This window comes from Pteropus alecto, unplaced genomic scaffold (genome assembly GCF_000325575.1).
Source record: "Pteropus alecto unplaced genomic scaffold, ASM32557v1 scaffold28, whole genome shotgun sequence".
Classification (NCBI taxonomy): Eukaryota; Metazoa; Chordata; class Mammalia; order Chiroptera; family Pteropodidae; genus Pteropus; species Pteropus alecto.
The window spans coordinates 648,368-663,872 of NW_006441063.1; the positions used below are offsets into that span (position 1 = coordinate 648,368).

At 36.2% G+C, this 15,505-nt stretch overlaps 1 protein-coding gene across 2 annotated transcripts in view; it reads right to left on the reverse strand.

Annotated features, from left to right (window-relative positions):
- Nucleotides 1–5,225: 5,225 nt before the first annotated feature.
- DDX3X (DEAD-box helicase 3 X-linked) overlaps nt 5,226–15,505 on the reverse strand; it is a 15,123-nt gene continuing 4,843 nt past the window's right edge. The window contains exons 3-17 of one of the 2 annotated variants that reach the window (XM_006918248.2): nt 15,454–15,501; nt 13,641–13,773; nt 12,525–12,683; nt 12,338–12,437; nt 11,780–11,915; nt 10,922–11,007; nt 10,621–10,719; nt 10,356–10,516; nt 9,793–9,937; nt 9,566–9,710; nt 9,244–9,425; nt 9,046–9,163; nt 8,593–8,746; nt 8,150–8,286; nt 5,226–7,860 (exon numbers count right to left, since the gene is read on the reverse strand). In XM_006918248.2, the coding sequence (XP_006918310.1) occupies nt 7,781–7,860; nt 8,150–8,286; nt 8,593–8,746; nt 9,046–9,163; nt 9,244–9,425; nt 9,566–9,710; nt 9,793–9,937; nt 10,356–10,516; nt 10,621–10,719; nt 10,922–11,007; nt 11,780–11,915; nt 12,338–12,437; nt 12,525–12,683; nt 13,641–13,773; nt 15,454–15,501 (1,883 nt within the window). In that variant the 3' untranslated portion in view covers nt 5,226–7,780. The remainder of the gene's footprint in view (nt 7,861–8,149; nt 8,287–8,592; nt 8,747–9,045; nt 9,164–9,243; nt 9,426–9,565; nt 9,711–9,792; nt 9,938–10,355; nt 10,517–10,620; nt 10,720–10,921; nt 11,008–11,779; nt 11,916–12,337; nt 12,438–12,524; nt 12,684–13,640; nt 13,774–15,453; nt 15,502–15,505) is intronic. The other variant, XM_006918249.3, reaches the window with a different exon arrangement.

Consider the following 15,505-nt stretch of genomic DNA (forward strand, 5'->3'; position numbering starts at 1 on the left):
ACTGTATAACTTCATATATCATATGATTCTTGAAATAAGTGAATGTATTGTCTACATAAAATATTAACTAATTAAAAGAGATGATATCCAAAGCCATGAAAATGAATGAAAGCACTTAAGAGGAAACTGGAGATAGAGAGGCTGGTTAATGATTGAACCCTGGGGCCCTCCAATATTGAAGAGTTGAGAAGGAGTCAGAGGACTCAGCAAGAGAGACTGAAGGAGGAAAATCAGGTAAGTGTGAGCTCACAGAAACCTTGGGACAAAAGGGCCAATAAGGAAGTGCTCAGTGTTAAGTGTTGCTGAAAGATCTAGTAAGATGACAAAGAATAGGTAACTATGACATTTTTAATAAGAGCCACTTCAGTGGAATGATGGAGAAAGAAAACTGATAAAATAGAATAAAAATAAAAGAGGTAAGGAAGTAGACAGTAAATTTGAGGTTTTTAGGGGAATGGAATATAGAAAATGGAGTAGTAAGCTGGAAAGAGGCATGAATTCAAGAGAGGGCTTTGAGATAGGTTATATTAAGGGATTGATCCAGGAGAGAGGGAAATATAGATAATGCATTAATAGAGAGACCACCACAATGCTAAATTCTTGAGAAAGGCATAAATAGAACAGGAACACTCATAATTCCTCCACTAGGAGGTAATGGAAAGCCTCTAAAAGAAGAAAAAGCACCAATATAGCCAGGGGTGATGCTAGCTCCTTTCTTTACTTAGGGTTTTAAACAGATATTACTAAAACATATCCTTATTTTCTCATACTAAACACCTTTAAAAACACCTTTATTTTTGCTGCTAGATCATTAAAACATAGTAAGCCTATAGCTGTGTCCACCCTATTGACACTACCATTCAAAACAAATCTCATTAGTTATTTGATCTCCTCTAGTAGAGAATACAATCATAGGAACCATCCAGTCTTAATGAGCTTCTGGAAAGCCACAGGACAGGAAGATAAACTCAACTTTCCTATAGAATTAGATAAAACCTAAGAGTGTATCCTATCCAACTCCAATGGAGGAAAATGAATTGGATTACCTGGGCTGCTACCCTTTTTTCTTTTTATTATCATCATTAAATCTAAATTCCCATTTCAAGATATTCCTACTTGTTTGGTAAGAAACCAAAACAACACACTAAAGAAAATAGCTTTAAGTTTCATTTGATATAGCTTATCTCACTCCAAAATTTGGAGGCAACTTTCAGATGTCCATGCAAGAAAATGAAAACAGTTGGAAAAGAGGAAACAAGATTCAACCAGGGGTATCATTAACCAATGCCATAGACCTCATTCCTACGAGCGGGCCAAAGCGAAAACATGTATAGTTTTCAGCATTCGGAGAGAAAAACACACTTCTTAGAAGCAAAAGCTATTTGTGACACTGATACTCAAGATCAATTTATCCCACAGGTCTTCTTACAAGGAAAACCACTAACACTGTGGATGTCTTGGAAATCCACAGAATAGAGGAATGCAGATTGCACATAGCAGTTTCTGTGCCCCTTGTGAAAGAGAAGTCACTGCCGACATATATGCCAATTAAAGAACTTCTACAGGAAGTCACCACAGTACGATCCAAGGATGCAGTTCCTTGATGAAAATTGACATTAAAGTTTTGTGTTATTAAAATTCTGGGACATTACAGTAATTAAGTTGAATGCATGCTGAGAATTAATATTCAAGTAAGAATCCAAAGCACACTCTCAAAATGATGAGTTTTAAAAAGATGAAACTGAGAAGGTGTAAGGTTTCTCCCAAGTTTGGAATTAGGTGAATATTGTATTCTCTGCACAGGTAGTTACTAATTTATTTGACTGGGAAATCTGTCTCTGTTCCCTAACAGGAACCCTTTCAGAAGATGTTTACTCAGAACGGAATGCCTACATGATATTCGCATGCGTTTGTATGGTTGTCTTCAGGTTGTCTTCAGGAGGGTTGGTCTGAAACACCTAGGCTTCCATGACTAGAAGCTGAACTGCTTAATATATTCCTGCATGAACTTCCTTCACGAAATGTGGGATTTCATGGAGACACTTGCTCCATGGACGTGCTTTAAAAGAAGAGCATGATCCTAGGAGAATAAATAGGAGTGTTCCACGTAGAAACTCTATTAGGTAATCTTCCCAGTTGGCTGGATATTCTGGGTTCACGACTTAAAAATGTTTTAGACTCAACATAGTAAAGATGTAGATTCTCCCCCAAACTGATGTATAGGTTCAGCACAATTACCATCGAAATCCCAGCAAGATTTTTTGTAGCTTATTCTAAAATTTATATGGAAAGGGAAAGGAACTAGAATAGATATAGACTGGGAGAAAATATTTGCAAACCACATATCTGACAAAGGACTTGTACCTAGAATACATAAAAAAAAAAAACTAAAACTAAAAACTCAGCAGTAAAAAGCAATCAATTAATTTTAAAGTGGGCAAAAGACATGAACATATATTTTACCAAAGAGAATATAAGGATAGCAAATAAGCACATGAAAAGATGTTCAACATCACTAGTCGTTAAAGAAATGCAAATTAAGACCACAATGATACCACTTCACACCAATTAGAAAGGACAAAATAAAATCTAACATCAAATGCCAGTGAGGATGGAAACTGGATCGCTTGTGCATTGCTGGTGGGACTGTAAAATGGTACAGCCACTCTGAAAAATGGTTTGACAGGTTCTTAAACTAAACACGTACTTACCATATGATCTAAAATTACATTCCTGGACATTTTTGCCAGAAAAAATGGAAATTTATGCCCACACAAAACCCTGTACATGAATGTTCATAGTAGCTTCAATTTGTAATAGTCAAAACTGGAAACAAGCAAGCCAAATGTCCTTCAGTGGCTGAATGGATAAACTAGGGAACATCCATACTACTCAGCAAATAAAAGGAACAAACTGTTTGCAACAGTGTGAATGGCTCTCAAGGACATTATGCTGAGTAACAAAAAGCTAATCTCAAAAGGTAACATACTGCACAATTCCATTTATGTTAACAATTTTGAAATGGCATTTTAAAGATGAAAAACAGATGAGTGGTTGACAGGGGTTAATGACAGGGTAGGAAGGCAGGAAAGGACAGGTGTGACTGTAAAAGTAGCCCTAGGAAGATCTTGATGATGGAAGTTTTGTGGAGGTGGCTACACAAATCAACACGTGATAAAACTGCACACATATACACCAATACATGTAAAACTAGAGAAATCTGAATGTCTGTGTATTGTACCAATGTCCATTTCCTGGTTTGATGTTGTACTAGTTATGCCAGATGTTGCCATCAGGAGAAACTGGGTGAAGGGTACACAGGACCTCTCTGTACTATTTTCACAACTTCCTCTGAATCTTTAATCATTTCAAACTAAAACAATCAAAAAACATGTTTTATTAGAAAATATATTCTAATTGTATAACATTTGTTCAGTATGAACATGAGGCAGAAAATCTTTTTTAAATTTCAACCAGAATTGAAGGACTGTCACTATTTTAAATTTCCTCCCAGTCGATATATTTTCATAGTTGAGATCATTCTTCACACTCCAATTGTAACCTACTCTTTCCTCCACACCGCTAGTAATTGGAAATGGCACCTTAATATTCTGAGTAAAACATATAAAATTACTCTAACATTAACTCCAAATCTAGTTAGAAGAAAAAAGGTGCACAAAAACTGAGGTGAAGTGTAGGATAAGTCTGAAAGATAGCATCATATTCAGCTACAGTATAAGGGATAGGAAGTTAAAAGCTGCACAGGTAGATTAGTACCCACACCATAGGGGCTCCTTAAGAGTGACATGATTTGGTTGCAGCACCTATTATCATTTGGAATATAGAGCTGCTCCTGCCATGAAGTCCCTGAAACATCCTAATGGCAAATGCAAGTTTTGGAACAGTGAATAAAGGGTAGAGAACAGTGGGCTCCATACCAAAGTTGGTTACATCGGATTTCCCTAGGGAGATTTAGGAACAAAAGCAGCAAGAGTCCTGCATGAACTTCAGCTGGATTCTATTAGGAGAGTTGCCCTAGAATCATTTCCCAGGCACTTCTGTTGCCAACACCCAGTTCCAAGAGGGTAAGGACTACATCTGAATTTATTGCTATGTTCCCAAAGCCCAACACTCAATTAACCCATACGATTTTTGAAATGACCCCAAATCAGCCTTTGCATCAGTCTACCAGATAACCTACTAGGCCCTATCCAGTGACTGGGACAGTAGAGATTTAGCCACCATTCTGCATACCACTAAGCAACTGATGTCAGGTAAATGAGATGGGCTGTTGAAAATCTAGGTGTGTGTAGTGTGCCTACACTAGAATGAGTAAAGAATGGAGATAACCAAAGACGGAAGAGGCATTTTTACACCTCTTAGGGAAATGTCTTCAGTGTAACAAGGAAAACAGTAATGCAAATGTTAACCATGCTGAAAACCTACAACTCAAAAAGTGAAACAAGTTCAATATGTATACTTTCATTAGGTTGAACCCTATCAAATTGCCAATTTTTGACCTCTTGGCCCCAAAAACAAATAGTCTTCTCATATGGTTCAACGTAAGTTCTTATTCAATATAATATGGCTCTCATACTATCTCCTGTTAACTGGTAGCAAGCAACCTGCAGCAACATATGGTTAATAAAGGACATCAGCAAAAAAAAAAAAGCGGGGGAGCCCATGGTCTCTCAACCACCCTTAGCCAGAATATTGACCCCTAAGTACTTACCATCACTTGCGGGATCACGAATACATTTGATTTTTACCCCATTTTTTCATTATTCAACCCTCCATGTCAAGTACCTCAAGATTCCAACCCATATTAAGCTTGTTTAAAGTACAAGCCAATTTGTAATACATACTCTTTGTACATCAATAACATGGTCTCTCAACCACCCTTAGCCAGAATATTGACCCCTAAGTACTTACCATCACTTGCGGGATCACGAATACATTTGATTTTTACCCCATTTTTTCATTATTCAACCCTCCATGTCAAGTACCTCAAGATTCCAACCCATATTAAGCTTGTTTAAAGTACAAGCCAATTTGTAATACATACTCTTTGTACATCAATAAGGACCTTTAAGATTTCCATCCATTACACAAACCCTTTTCTCACTTCATTACAAATATTTATGGTACCAAAGTAATTCTGCCTCCAAGAGGAAATCTCAAAATTAGCACTGGACAGCAACCAAAGAAATAACATCTTACAATTCTTCAAGCAAGAGCACAACTTTATTTTCACTTCTAATAATAAACCACAGTTGACAACAACAAAGGAAGACTGTGCAGTTCAACTTTTTATTTTAATAAAATCAGAATATGCACAGCACATGCAGTGCTAGCATCTAAACTAATACAATAAGCAATTACTAAAGCTACAGTGACTTGAAGTTCAATCTTTACATTCAGCAAGTTTAAATCCATTCTTGTGATTTTTGAAACCTTATTAACTGAAAATATTGCTTACTGATAAACTTGCTCAAACGCTATTGCTGAATGTACAAGTCACTGACTATGCCAATACAACGAAGATAACCACATGTTTGAGGATTGCAATGTGCCAGACATTCACTGGAAAAAAAAAATACAACTAAAACAAAACTCACACAACAAACATCAGAATCTGGACACTTCGTATCAGTGTTTTGAAGTGTTTCATTAATATCTTAAGACAAGTGTATCAAAACCTTGGCATGATTAATTTCAAGTCGCCAATTTTGTTTTTACTAACATCAGAAAGTTATGGCTACACTGCCAATGCCGGGTCTGCTTAATTTGACTTAAGAGTTTAATATGACTTAACATTAAAAGCTCACACTACCCCGAAATATATAATTTCACGCATACGGTGACATTCAACATTCAAGTGCCAGTGTTTTTGTACTGTCTTTTGGTCAAGTTTCTTTAAACTTTCAAAGAATCACTTTTAGGCTTACAAAAATAAATATTTGTCAAAATGTTCAATAAATATTACATAAAACTAGCAGCAAAAAGTATCTAGAAATCTGTCGTGTGCAAATAGTTTTCTTCCCAACTATCACTCCCATGGTCCCAAATAAATTTTAGAATCTAGTCCCATCCCCCTTCCTAGACAAGCTGCGTTCAACAATCTCCAAGAGACAAAATAAGATTGGAAGTTTAAGGACACGCACACAAGACATATATATAAAATTCTCTGAATGTGCAATAAAAGAAGTACTTTGTAAAAAGTTATGGGCAAAATGTACAAGGGCCTAAACCTAGACTAATTGAAATAGCACCATAACAAATGACCTCAATACTGTCAAGTGCACCTACTTAATAAAAGTTTTAGAACAAGGCACAATACACTTGAAAATCTATTGCACTTTAGGAAATTTTTGCCGTCTTCCTATGCCACTGTAAAAAAATTGAGCGTTTTGATCACCGCATTCTGGCCACAAAATCAGCACAGAATTCAAAGTGGCAGAGGCATTTTAGTGGTGGACAATGCTCATCTTTGGCCAGATTTAGCATAAACAGACTATAAATACAATGGAAACCTATGCAACTAAAACTGACTAAAACTGCACTGTATAGCAGAATTGACACCTTGTGCAGTTATGTACATATTTCCAACCTGTGTGATCTCAAATATTTCAGTTTGTTACTCTTCTGGAGCCATTTTTACAAAGTCTATAGTAAGCCAGTTTAACATCTCAACGCAGCTTGAACAGAGTAATGTGAATCGGCATTTAAAATAAAGCCTGCTGCATTAATTCTTCCTGTTCATACCCTCTTGACCAAAAAACATCAACACTAGCATGCGTTATTAGACCAAAAATCATCCAGGGCCCTAACGAGGGCTGGTCATTGCTGTGGTCAGCCATTCTACCATTTCAGTTTCATTTATGGCAGGCATTTAAAAAGTCTAAGTAGATGAATTCTCCTAAAAACCTATTTCAAGTTATCAGACCTTTAAACTTTCCCTGTAATAGTATGCCCACATTTGGCTAGCTCATAATGATCTGCCTAAACATTGAAAGAGGAATTGCTGTATTTTACTTGCATTAACTTTGAAAACTGTGCTTTGAATGTATGCATGTACTCATATCATACATCACCTCATCATGACTGGAATGGCTTGTTTAAAGACTATCAGGTTCTAAATACCTATCCAGGATAGAGTGAGCAAATCAGAACTTTAATACAGTTTGCCACATTAGAAACTAATTCCATTAAATATGCTTCAAGACGTTTGTTGTTTGTTTTCCCCCAATCTGCAAGTATCAAAAAGCCCTAATGCGGGCTACCGCGTAAGTATTTTCCTTATAATATTTATGGATGAATCGATGATTCCTGTTAAGTTGTATCACACCTGTGTGCCAAGGTTTGATTTTAGCCCAAGTTCAGTAAATTTATTTTGTCAAAACAATTGGTATCTTGAGCATTACTGAGCCAACAGGACATCAAAATAAAAAGTTGTCTAAAGTTAAAGGCACAGTACATTAACAAACAAATGATCCTCAGTCACAAATTATAAATGCAGTTTGGGATGGGGGTTGGCGGGAGGGGAGTTAATCCAAACTACAGCAATGAAGTCTTCAAACCACCTTCTGAACAGGGCTGCTGATTGTTCCTTTCACTTCTTCATGTGACCTTGAGCTCCCTTAAAAAAAAAAATTTCAGTGGAGAATCACAGCTGGTAATGTACTGCGAGTTCTTGAAGCTACACAAGGTATAGTCTGGCTAAGTTACATGTGGTTTCCATATTAGCTTGTTTGGCAGGGTGACCTACTGTAAAGCAGGTTCAGTTACCCCACCAGTCAACCCCCTGGGAGTTGTAATTTCCTCCGTATCCATCACTGTTGTAAAAGCCTCCATAGCCACCTAATGAGAGATTAAAAAAAAAAAAAGAAAGAAATTAAGTCATCTACTGTTAAATACCATCGTTCCCTTCTTTAAGCACTTTGATTTAAAACTGTAAAAAGCAACCTACAGAGTTGAACTTCCCCAACATTATGCTCTTAAAAAATTATTTTTTCAATTAGAATTGACATTCAGTAATTATTTTATGTGTTTCAGGTATCCAGCATAGTGATTTAATTATGCTTTGAAAAGGATGACTAAAAGGAAAAAACCCTTCCCAAATATAGTGAGGTTAAAAATTTAATATTACCTCCACCAAACCCTCTGCTGCTGCCATGGCCGCCTCCACCACTGCGGCTGCTGCTCGCACGGCTGCTGAAGCTGGAACTGCTGCCACCACTACTTTGTCGATAATCTCTGGCACCAAATCCTCCACTGAATCTACTACTACGAGGACAAAAATGTGTATTGGTTCATATGAAGATGAATTCCCACTAAATAACTCAAAATTCTTGCTAAAACTTCCCAATAACCAGCTTCTAATTTTTCAATTCAATCGATTCCTCATCCAGCCCCATGTTCCTTAATAGTGTTTCAAATGGCCTTAGCCATGAAAAGTCTGCCACTGACTTGTGTCACCCTTTTTACTAATACCCCCAATAACACAAAGGATCTAGGCAGCCTGAGAAAATTAAGTTTGTTAACCTTGGACACAGTACTCATCCCTCTCATTATATACCACCTGTAACTCACCTCTTAGATCGTCCACGACTGCTACCCTTATAGTGGTGTTCATAAGCCATGTTTTCTAACCAAGATGGCACCTCTTGTTTAGCTTCAACAAGAAGATCCAACAAATCCTTGGTGATGTTTACATTTCTTTCATTAAAGAAAGAGGTGGCAAGGCCTAAAACAGTTCCGAAAAATACATAAATTAAGGTTTTCCATAAAGTAGCACAGTAATCTTACTTTTGTCAGTAAACAGAATATTTAAAAGGGTAAAAATTGCTATTTAACCAACTTAAAGGTTCCTTGAACAAAACCTAACTTTTCTGTCACTTCTATTGCTGAAATATACTTTTTAACTGCATTCCTTGGAAATAGAGTTCTTGTAACTTAAGATCCTGAAACATTCTTCACTGCATGCGTCACACTGAAAAAATGAACAACCAGACCATCAAGTAACCTAACCACACACACACTTACCAAGGTTTCCTACACGTCCTGTACGGCCAATGCGATGTACATATTCTTCAATATCACTTGGCAAATCAAAATTGATAACATGTTTTACATTTGAAATGTCCAGTCCTCTTGCTGCTACCTGGAAGATAACTTTTGTTATATATGGCCCACTTAAAAGAAAACCAACAGTTGAACATGAAGAGATTATATTAAACATACTGCTGTAGCCACTAGTATTGGGCTTTTTCCTGAGCGGAACTGGTGAAGGGCCTCTTCTCTATCTCTCTGAGATCGGTCTCCATGGATACTGGTACAAGCATACCCTTCACGGTATAAGAACTCCTCCAAAGAATCTGCACCCTTTTTGGTCTCCACAAACACTAAAGTCAGTGAATCCTTGCCTAAATTTGAAAAATTACAAGGTTTTTGTCAGTAATAGAGGCTTTGTTCTCTTTGCACTAAGTAAACATGCAAATAGAGGTAATCCAAATTCTCATTACCTAAGCCACCAGAGTAATGCTAAAATTATTCATAATTTTACCTGTTGCATTTAGAAGGTCAAGCAGAAATGACCTTTTGTCTGACTCTTCCACCCAAACTACTTTCTGTGTGATGTTCTCAGAGGTAGAGCCAACTCTTCCTACAGCCAGAAAGATATATTCATCCAAGAAATCACGAGCAAGCATCTGAAAGGAAAAAAAATGATTTTATTATCTACTGAGACAAATTCCTAAGTAAATAAATATTGTTCGCAGCCCCAAACAATACCTGTATTTCCTTAGGGAAAGTAGCACTAAACATCATAGTGTGGCGAACTCCCTTTGGTGGCATAGTATCTTGTTCAACTATTCTACGTATTTGAGGTTCAAACCCCATATCTAACATCCGATCAGCTTCATCCAACACCAAGTATCTGTCGCAAAAAAAATTGTTTAAAATTTGAGAAGAATTTTAGTATAGCTGTACCTGTGAAAGTACAATTATATTTTCTTTCAGGTAGTTATTAAACCCCTCATATCACACAATTTGATGCACGCACAGCCCAGGATTTTTGCCACTAAATAAATCATCCAAAAATCACACAGCCAAATTAGCTCTTACTATTTGACTCTGTCCCACAGTCTGGTTGTCATTCTCAGCCTCTACTAAGATGTCACTGATTTTTTAACATTAAAATTACGATGAGCAAACTTTTCATAAAAATTATATAACTAAAATCACTTCTCAGTCTTAAATTTTAGACAATGCTAAAAGAAGTACTATAAAAGTAATGGCCAATAATTTTTTAAAAATTAGCACTGTATTCTCCATACATTTAAAAATTAACATACTTGCAAAAGTCTAATCCAATCTTTCCTCGTTCCATCATATCCACTAGACGTCCTGGAGTGGCTACTAACAAGTGACATCCACGTTCTAAGTCTCGAATCTGCTGACCAATATCGGCACCACCATAAACCACACAAGGACGAACTCTAGATCGGTATGAAAACTATAAGCAAAGAAATGTTACCAATTATAAAGCAGAGATTTTTACATGGTCATAAAACATTTCATTAAAATCCACCAGAAAGCCAATAACCAATGTATACTTACTTTCCTGGCTTCCTCATAAATCTGTACTGCCAATTCTCTAGTTGGTGCTAATACCAAGGAGATTGGGTACTGTTTGCGGCGCCCATATCTTCCATTTTCCTAAGAAATTAATTTGTAAATTAAACTCTTAACATCTTTTTAAAGATTATGATATATTCCCCCTCTGTAATTTACAGATTCCGTTTGGAAATTGTTTTTTGTTAAACAGATTGGAGTAAGTCTTAGTGTCATTTAGAAAGCTGTCTCTACAGCTACCTACAAAGTTCTACAATAATTTCCTGTTTTATAAAGAAATATTTACCTTCATGGCCCTCAAGGCCTCGCCTGGACCATCAGAATAAATCTGACTCAAGATGGGCAAAAGAAATGCTGCAGTTTTTCCAGACCCTGTTTAAGAGAAAGCACATTTAATTCAATCACAAAAACACATTACTTTTGAATAAGTGTTGTTAGATGACAGTGTTTGATAACTGCCCCATTACCAGTCAATTAGTAATTTCACTTTACACCCAAGTAAATTTTCTAAAACTTAACAGCTAAATTAAAAATACCAAGTGACTTGTTTGACCCACCTGTAATAGGAGTCAACAAACTAAGGCCCAGACTATTTATATCTTTGTAGATAAAGCTTTATTTGGAATACAACCATGCTCGATTAATCTACATATTATTTATGGCTGCCTTCTCACTATAAAAGAACTGAGTAGTTCAGAGATCACATAGCCCGTAAAAATCAAAACATTTTGTTGCTTTACAGAACAAGTGTACAAAACTGATTAATGATGTAGTATTCACTTCTTTCCATTTGTGTTTGTAAAGAAAGCAGGAATTTTGCCTCAAAAGGTGTCAATTTCAATTTCTAACAATTCTGTGTAAGTATATATTGATAGTGTATAAAGAATGACATTCTCTTCCATAGGAAAAGATAACAAATAATTCAAGTACTATGTATTTTTAGTGGGAGAATTTTGCCCCCCCTTTCAAACTGGTTCAACTCACAGATATAATAGTAAGTCTTATACTTAATTCAGAGGCTGTTCCCAAAAGATGGGAGGCGCTATCTTACCCCACAGAGGCACCTTTCCCTTGGTCACATTTCTATGTGCCACAGGCTATTCTCCAATCTTATCCTACTTTTACTTTTCTCAAGTGAGCTTACCTGTTTGGGCACAAGCCATCAAGTCTCTTTTCTCTTTGATAATAGGAATAGCATGCTTTTGCACTGGAGTCGGGCGAGTATAACGAGTAAGCTCAATGTTTCCCATAATAATTTCTCCCATCTCAACATCACTGAACTGTCAAGAAATTCAACAGAATTAAATAGCTAGAAATGCTATCTGGAGCCACTTTTGTTTTCTACTAATACAATGATAAAAAATAACCATTAGCTGATTTGTACTTACAGTTGCTTTAAATAAAAATTGTTACATTTTAGGGAAAAAAAAAAAATCAACCTTGTGGGCTTAATTTACATAAAAGCTTTGAATTCTTCCTATGTTTGACCCATTCCCTATTTCATATTAATGGTAACACTGAGCTAAATTCTCTCCCTTTCCATAAGCCAATGAGCTCAGTTTTTAAATTAACTTTAAAGAATTGTTAAAATAAAGGAAGCATGAGTCTATACATGCCTTTAGGAAGCCCATCTCATTTTGACGTACTGTGAAAACATTTACACTTCCCCCACTGTCTTAAAAGATCAAACGAAGATACTTACACTTTCAATGTGTGGAGGACAGTTGTTGCCTGTTGCCTCAACTGGAATATCGTCATATTTCTCAAAGTTAATCCCAGTGTTGCCTCCAGAAAAGAGTTCCCTAAAATAAAAAAAAAAAAAAAAAGGAAAGTTTGTTATACTAACTAAGAAGGCTGCATCACAATTAACATGCATTTCAGAAACCTACTGTTCCAAACGTTCACTTGGTGGAAGCGGTTTTGACCAATCATCCTCATCTGATTTGTCACACCAGCGACTATTCCCCCCTCGTTCAAATTTGCCGAAGCCACTTCTGTCACCACGGCTGCCAATGCCATCATAGTCACTCCGTCCACGATCATCAAACCTGAACAGCACAATCAATCAATTAATCAATCAGAAGCACATTAAAAATTATCAGATTCTTACCACTACTCTAGAATGGCACCTGGAGAAGCTGAATTATTCATTATGGCTAACCTCAAGAATGTCAACAGCCCAATACTGGTTTACTCTTATTTGTCAAAAAAGGCCCTGTAATTAGCCAGATTGTATGTGTCATTTACATTTTCTAAAATCAGCATCCTTTTTATTTCTATAAAGTTATACAGTCTACACAGGCCTCATTTATGCTGAAATTAAGAATCAAGTCTTAATATATTTGAAATCAGCATATAACTTATACCTTTGTTAAAGTTCTCATCCACATATATTTAGTGGTAGAGAAAAGAAAACAGCATACCAAATATCAATTGTCCCAATTATATTAGGATGTCATTTAAAGGACAATTCACCTGTGTGACAAGACTTTGCATAAAAAGTAGAAAATAATCCTTACCTGAATTAAGATGCTTTTAGTTTTAGGCCTGTTTGCGAAAAATCAGGACACACAGGACTAACCACAGCTATTAGGCGCATGAGGTCAGTTCACCACACTTGTGTAATCAAAAATATAAGGTGTTTAAAAATTGTCATATAGAATATCCACAAAAATCTCACCCAATTAGGCCATTCACTAAACTTACTTTTAAATAGAATACATAGAACTAGGAAAATATAAAAATAACTGATTTCATTTATGCTAAAGGGCATGTTCTTATTCTTATCTAATTTCTATATAACAAGTTCAATTTTTGTAAAGATCTCTTACAGCTAAGATGATTTAAACAGACGTAATACTTAACATCCCAATAAGTGGTCTATTAAGGGTAGAAATATGTTTAATGATCAGAGTACAGGATGAGGACTTATCAAATTAAAGACCAATTCCTAAATTGCTGTTCTGTGCACACGTTTAAGACAATTAGATAAAAAAATCACTTACCTTCCCCTTGACCCAGTTCCACGATCACTGAAGAAGCTAGACTTCCCTCTTGAATCACTACGAGATCCAAAACTGCTGTATGCATCCTTATCTTTACTAGAACTCCACCCTGAACTGTCTTTATCGTAGAATCCTTTAATTAAAAAAAAAAAATTTTTACCATATTAATTAGTAATTAACAATACCTTGACATAATTTTTATGTTTCTCAATTTAAAGCCCTCCACTGACTTAATTTTCTCTCTACAGGCTGGAGGGACAGTGGAAATAATTCTTATCATGGCACTAAAAAATAATCAAGATTCAGAGCTGGTTTACATTAGGGAACAAACACAAAATGTTTTATATCTCCAATTCTCTCCACTAGAAAATACGGTACACTAAAACCGAGCAATCTATTTAGAAATATTCTGAATAAATATCACCTCTAAAAGGTCAATAGCTATTCCTGTAGTGCAATGATTACGGTATTATGACAATTTAACTTCCACTCATTTTATAGGTATGAATGAGCTTACTAGGAAACCAGTTACCACTGTTTCAATGTTTCTTAGAGGTGATATTCATTTAAAACATTCTCAAGACTGTCAGACTACTTGGTTTGATATAGTATTTTTCAGTTTCGACAGTAAAAAATTTAAGAATGATGCTTTGTTCACATGAAATATATATTGTCAGATGAGAATCAAGAATACCTCAAAAAAAAAGAAAATCCACCTCCCTACTCACTCTTAGTGTAGGTAGGTTTCTAGGGTACAGCTATAAACATTCAGTAAGAAAGAATGACAAAGATATAAATTAGCCAGATAGGCAGAGGGTTTAAAGACAAGCAGAGGGTTTAACTAGCTTCGGTGACACTTTATTAAATAGAGATTAGTTTACAAGTTAAGATACTTTCATTCAGCCTTCTGCCTCTATTATTAGCCAGCCTAGTGACCAACATCCTTAGTTATCAATAGAATTGAGTTAGGTAAGAGGTCTTTCAGCTCTAAACTTGACACTGCCTCTTCCCCTTTGATTTTTGTCACTGCACCAAAGCCCTAAATATACATGGGGGTCAATTCCTGCTAGTACATTCTAAGGAATAACAAGAACACCCATGATGATAAAGACAAACTTTGCAGTAACTAAAACCTTTATCCAGTATCTTCCTCCTCCTGATCTTTAAATGGTTTTCCTGATCTTTTTCCTCCAAATCTCGGAGCATCTATTCTCCATCTATATAGCATCCAAACAGTTGTCCCATCATTTGAGACATCTACTACTTTTCTATCACGTTACGAACTTAAATGGGAAAAGACCAGGTGGTGTGATACCTTTCAGATAAAGCCTTTCAAATGAAACAGTTAAAGGAAGGAAATGAAACCAGAGAATCACTCCCAACTTATTGGGAGCGTGCCCAACACTATACACCCTGTTAACTATTCTACAATAATCTCATCTTCATTTTGGCACCTCTGCAAGACAAAAATAACTCGGTTATCACCATGCAGTTAGGTTCACATAGTAGGGTGCCCACTCATCTTTTTCAAATTGAAAGCATGCTGTGAAAGATTACAAACACAGATTAAGCACAAGACTAGTGAAATTGTACAATATCATGTCCTTGCCCTCGTAAGAGCATGACACAGGAAATGCAAAATTTCCCACTGTGACATTAAATAGGTTTTCCCCAAGTAATTAACTCCTAACATATGAACCAGCTGACAGAAGCAGAGTAGAGTTTACAAACTTCCCAAGGTGCCTCCTTTTCCCTGGGCTCCAACTTCTAAACTCAGCAAGAATTAGGTCTACAAATTGCTCAAAGGACTTACCTTTAGTAGCTTCTCTGTTCCTTAAGTGAGGAGGAATATAGCGCCCTTCTAA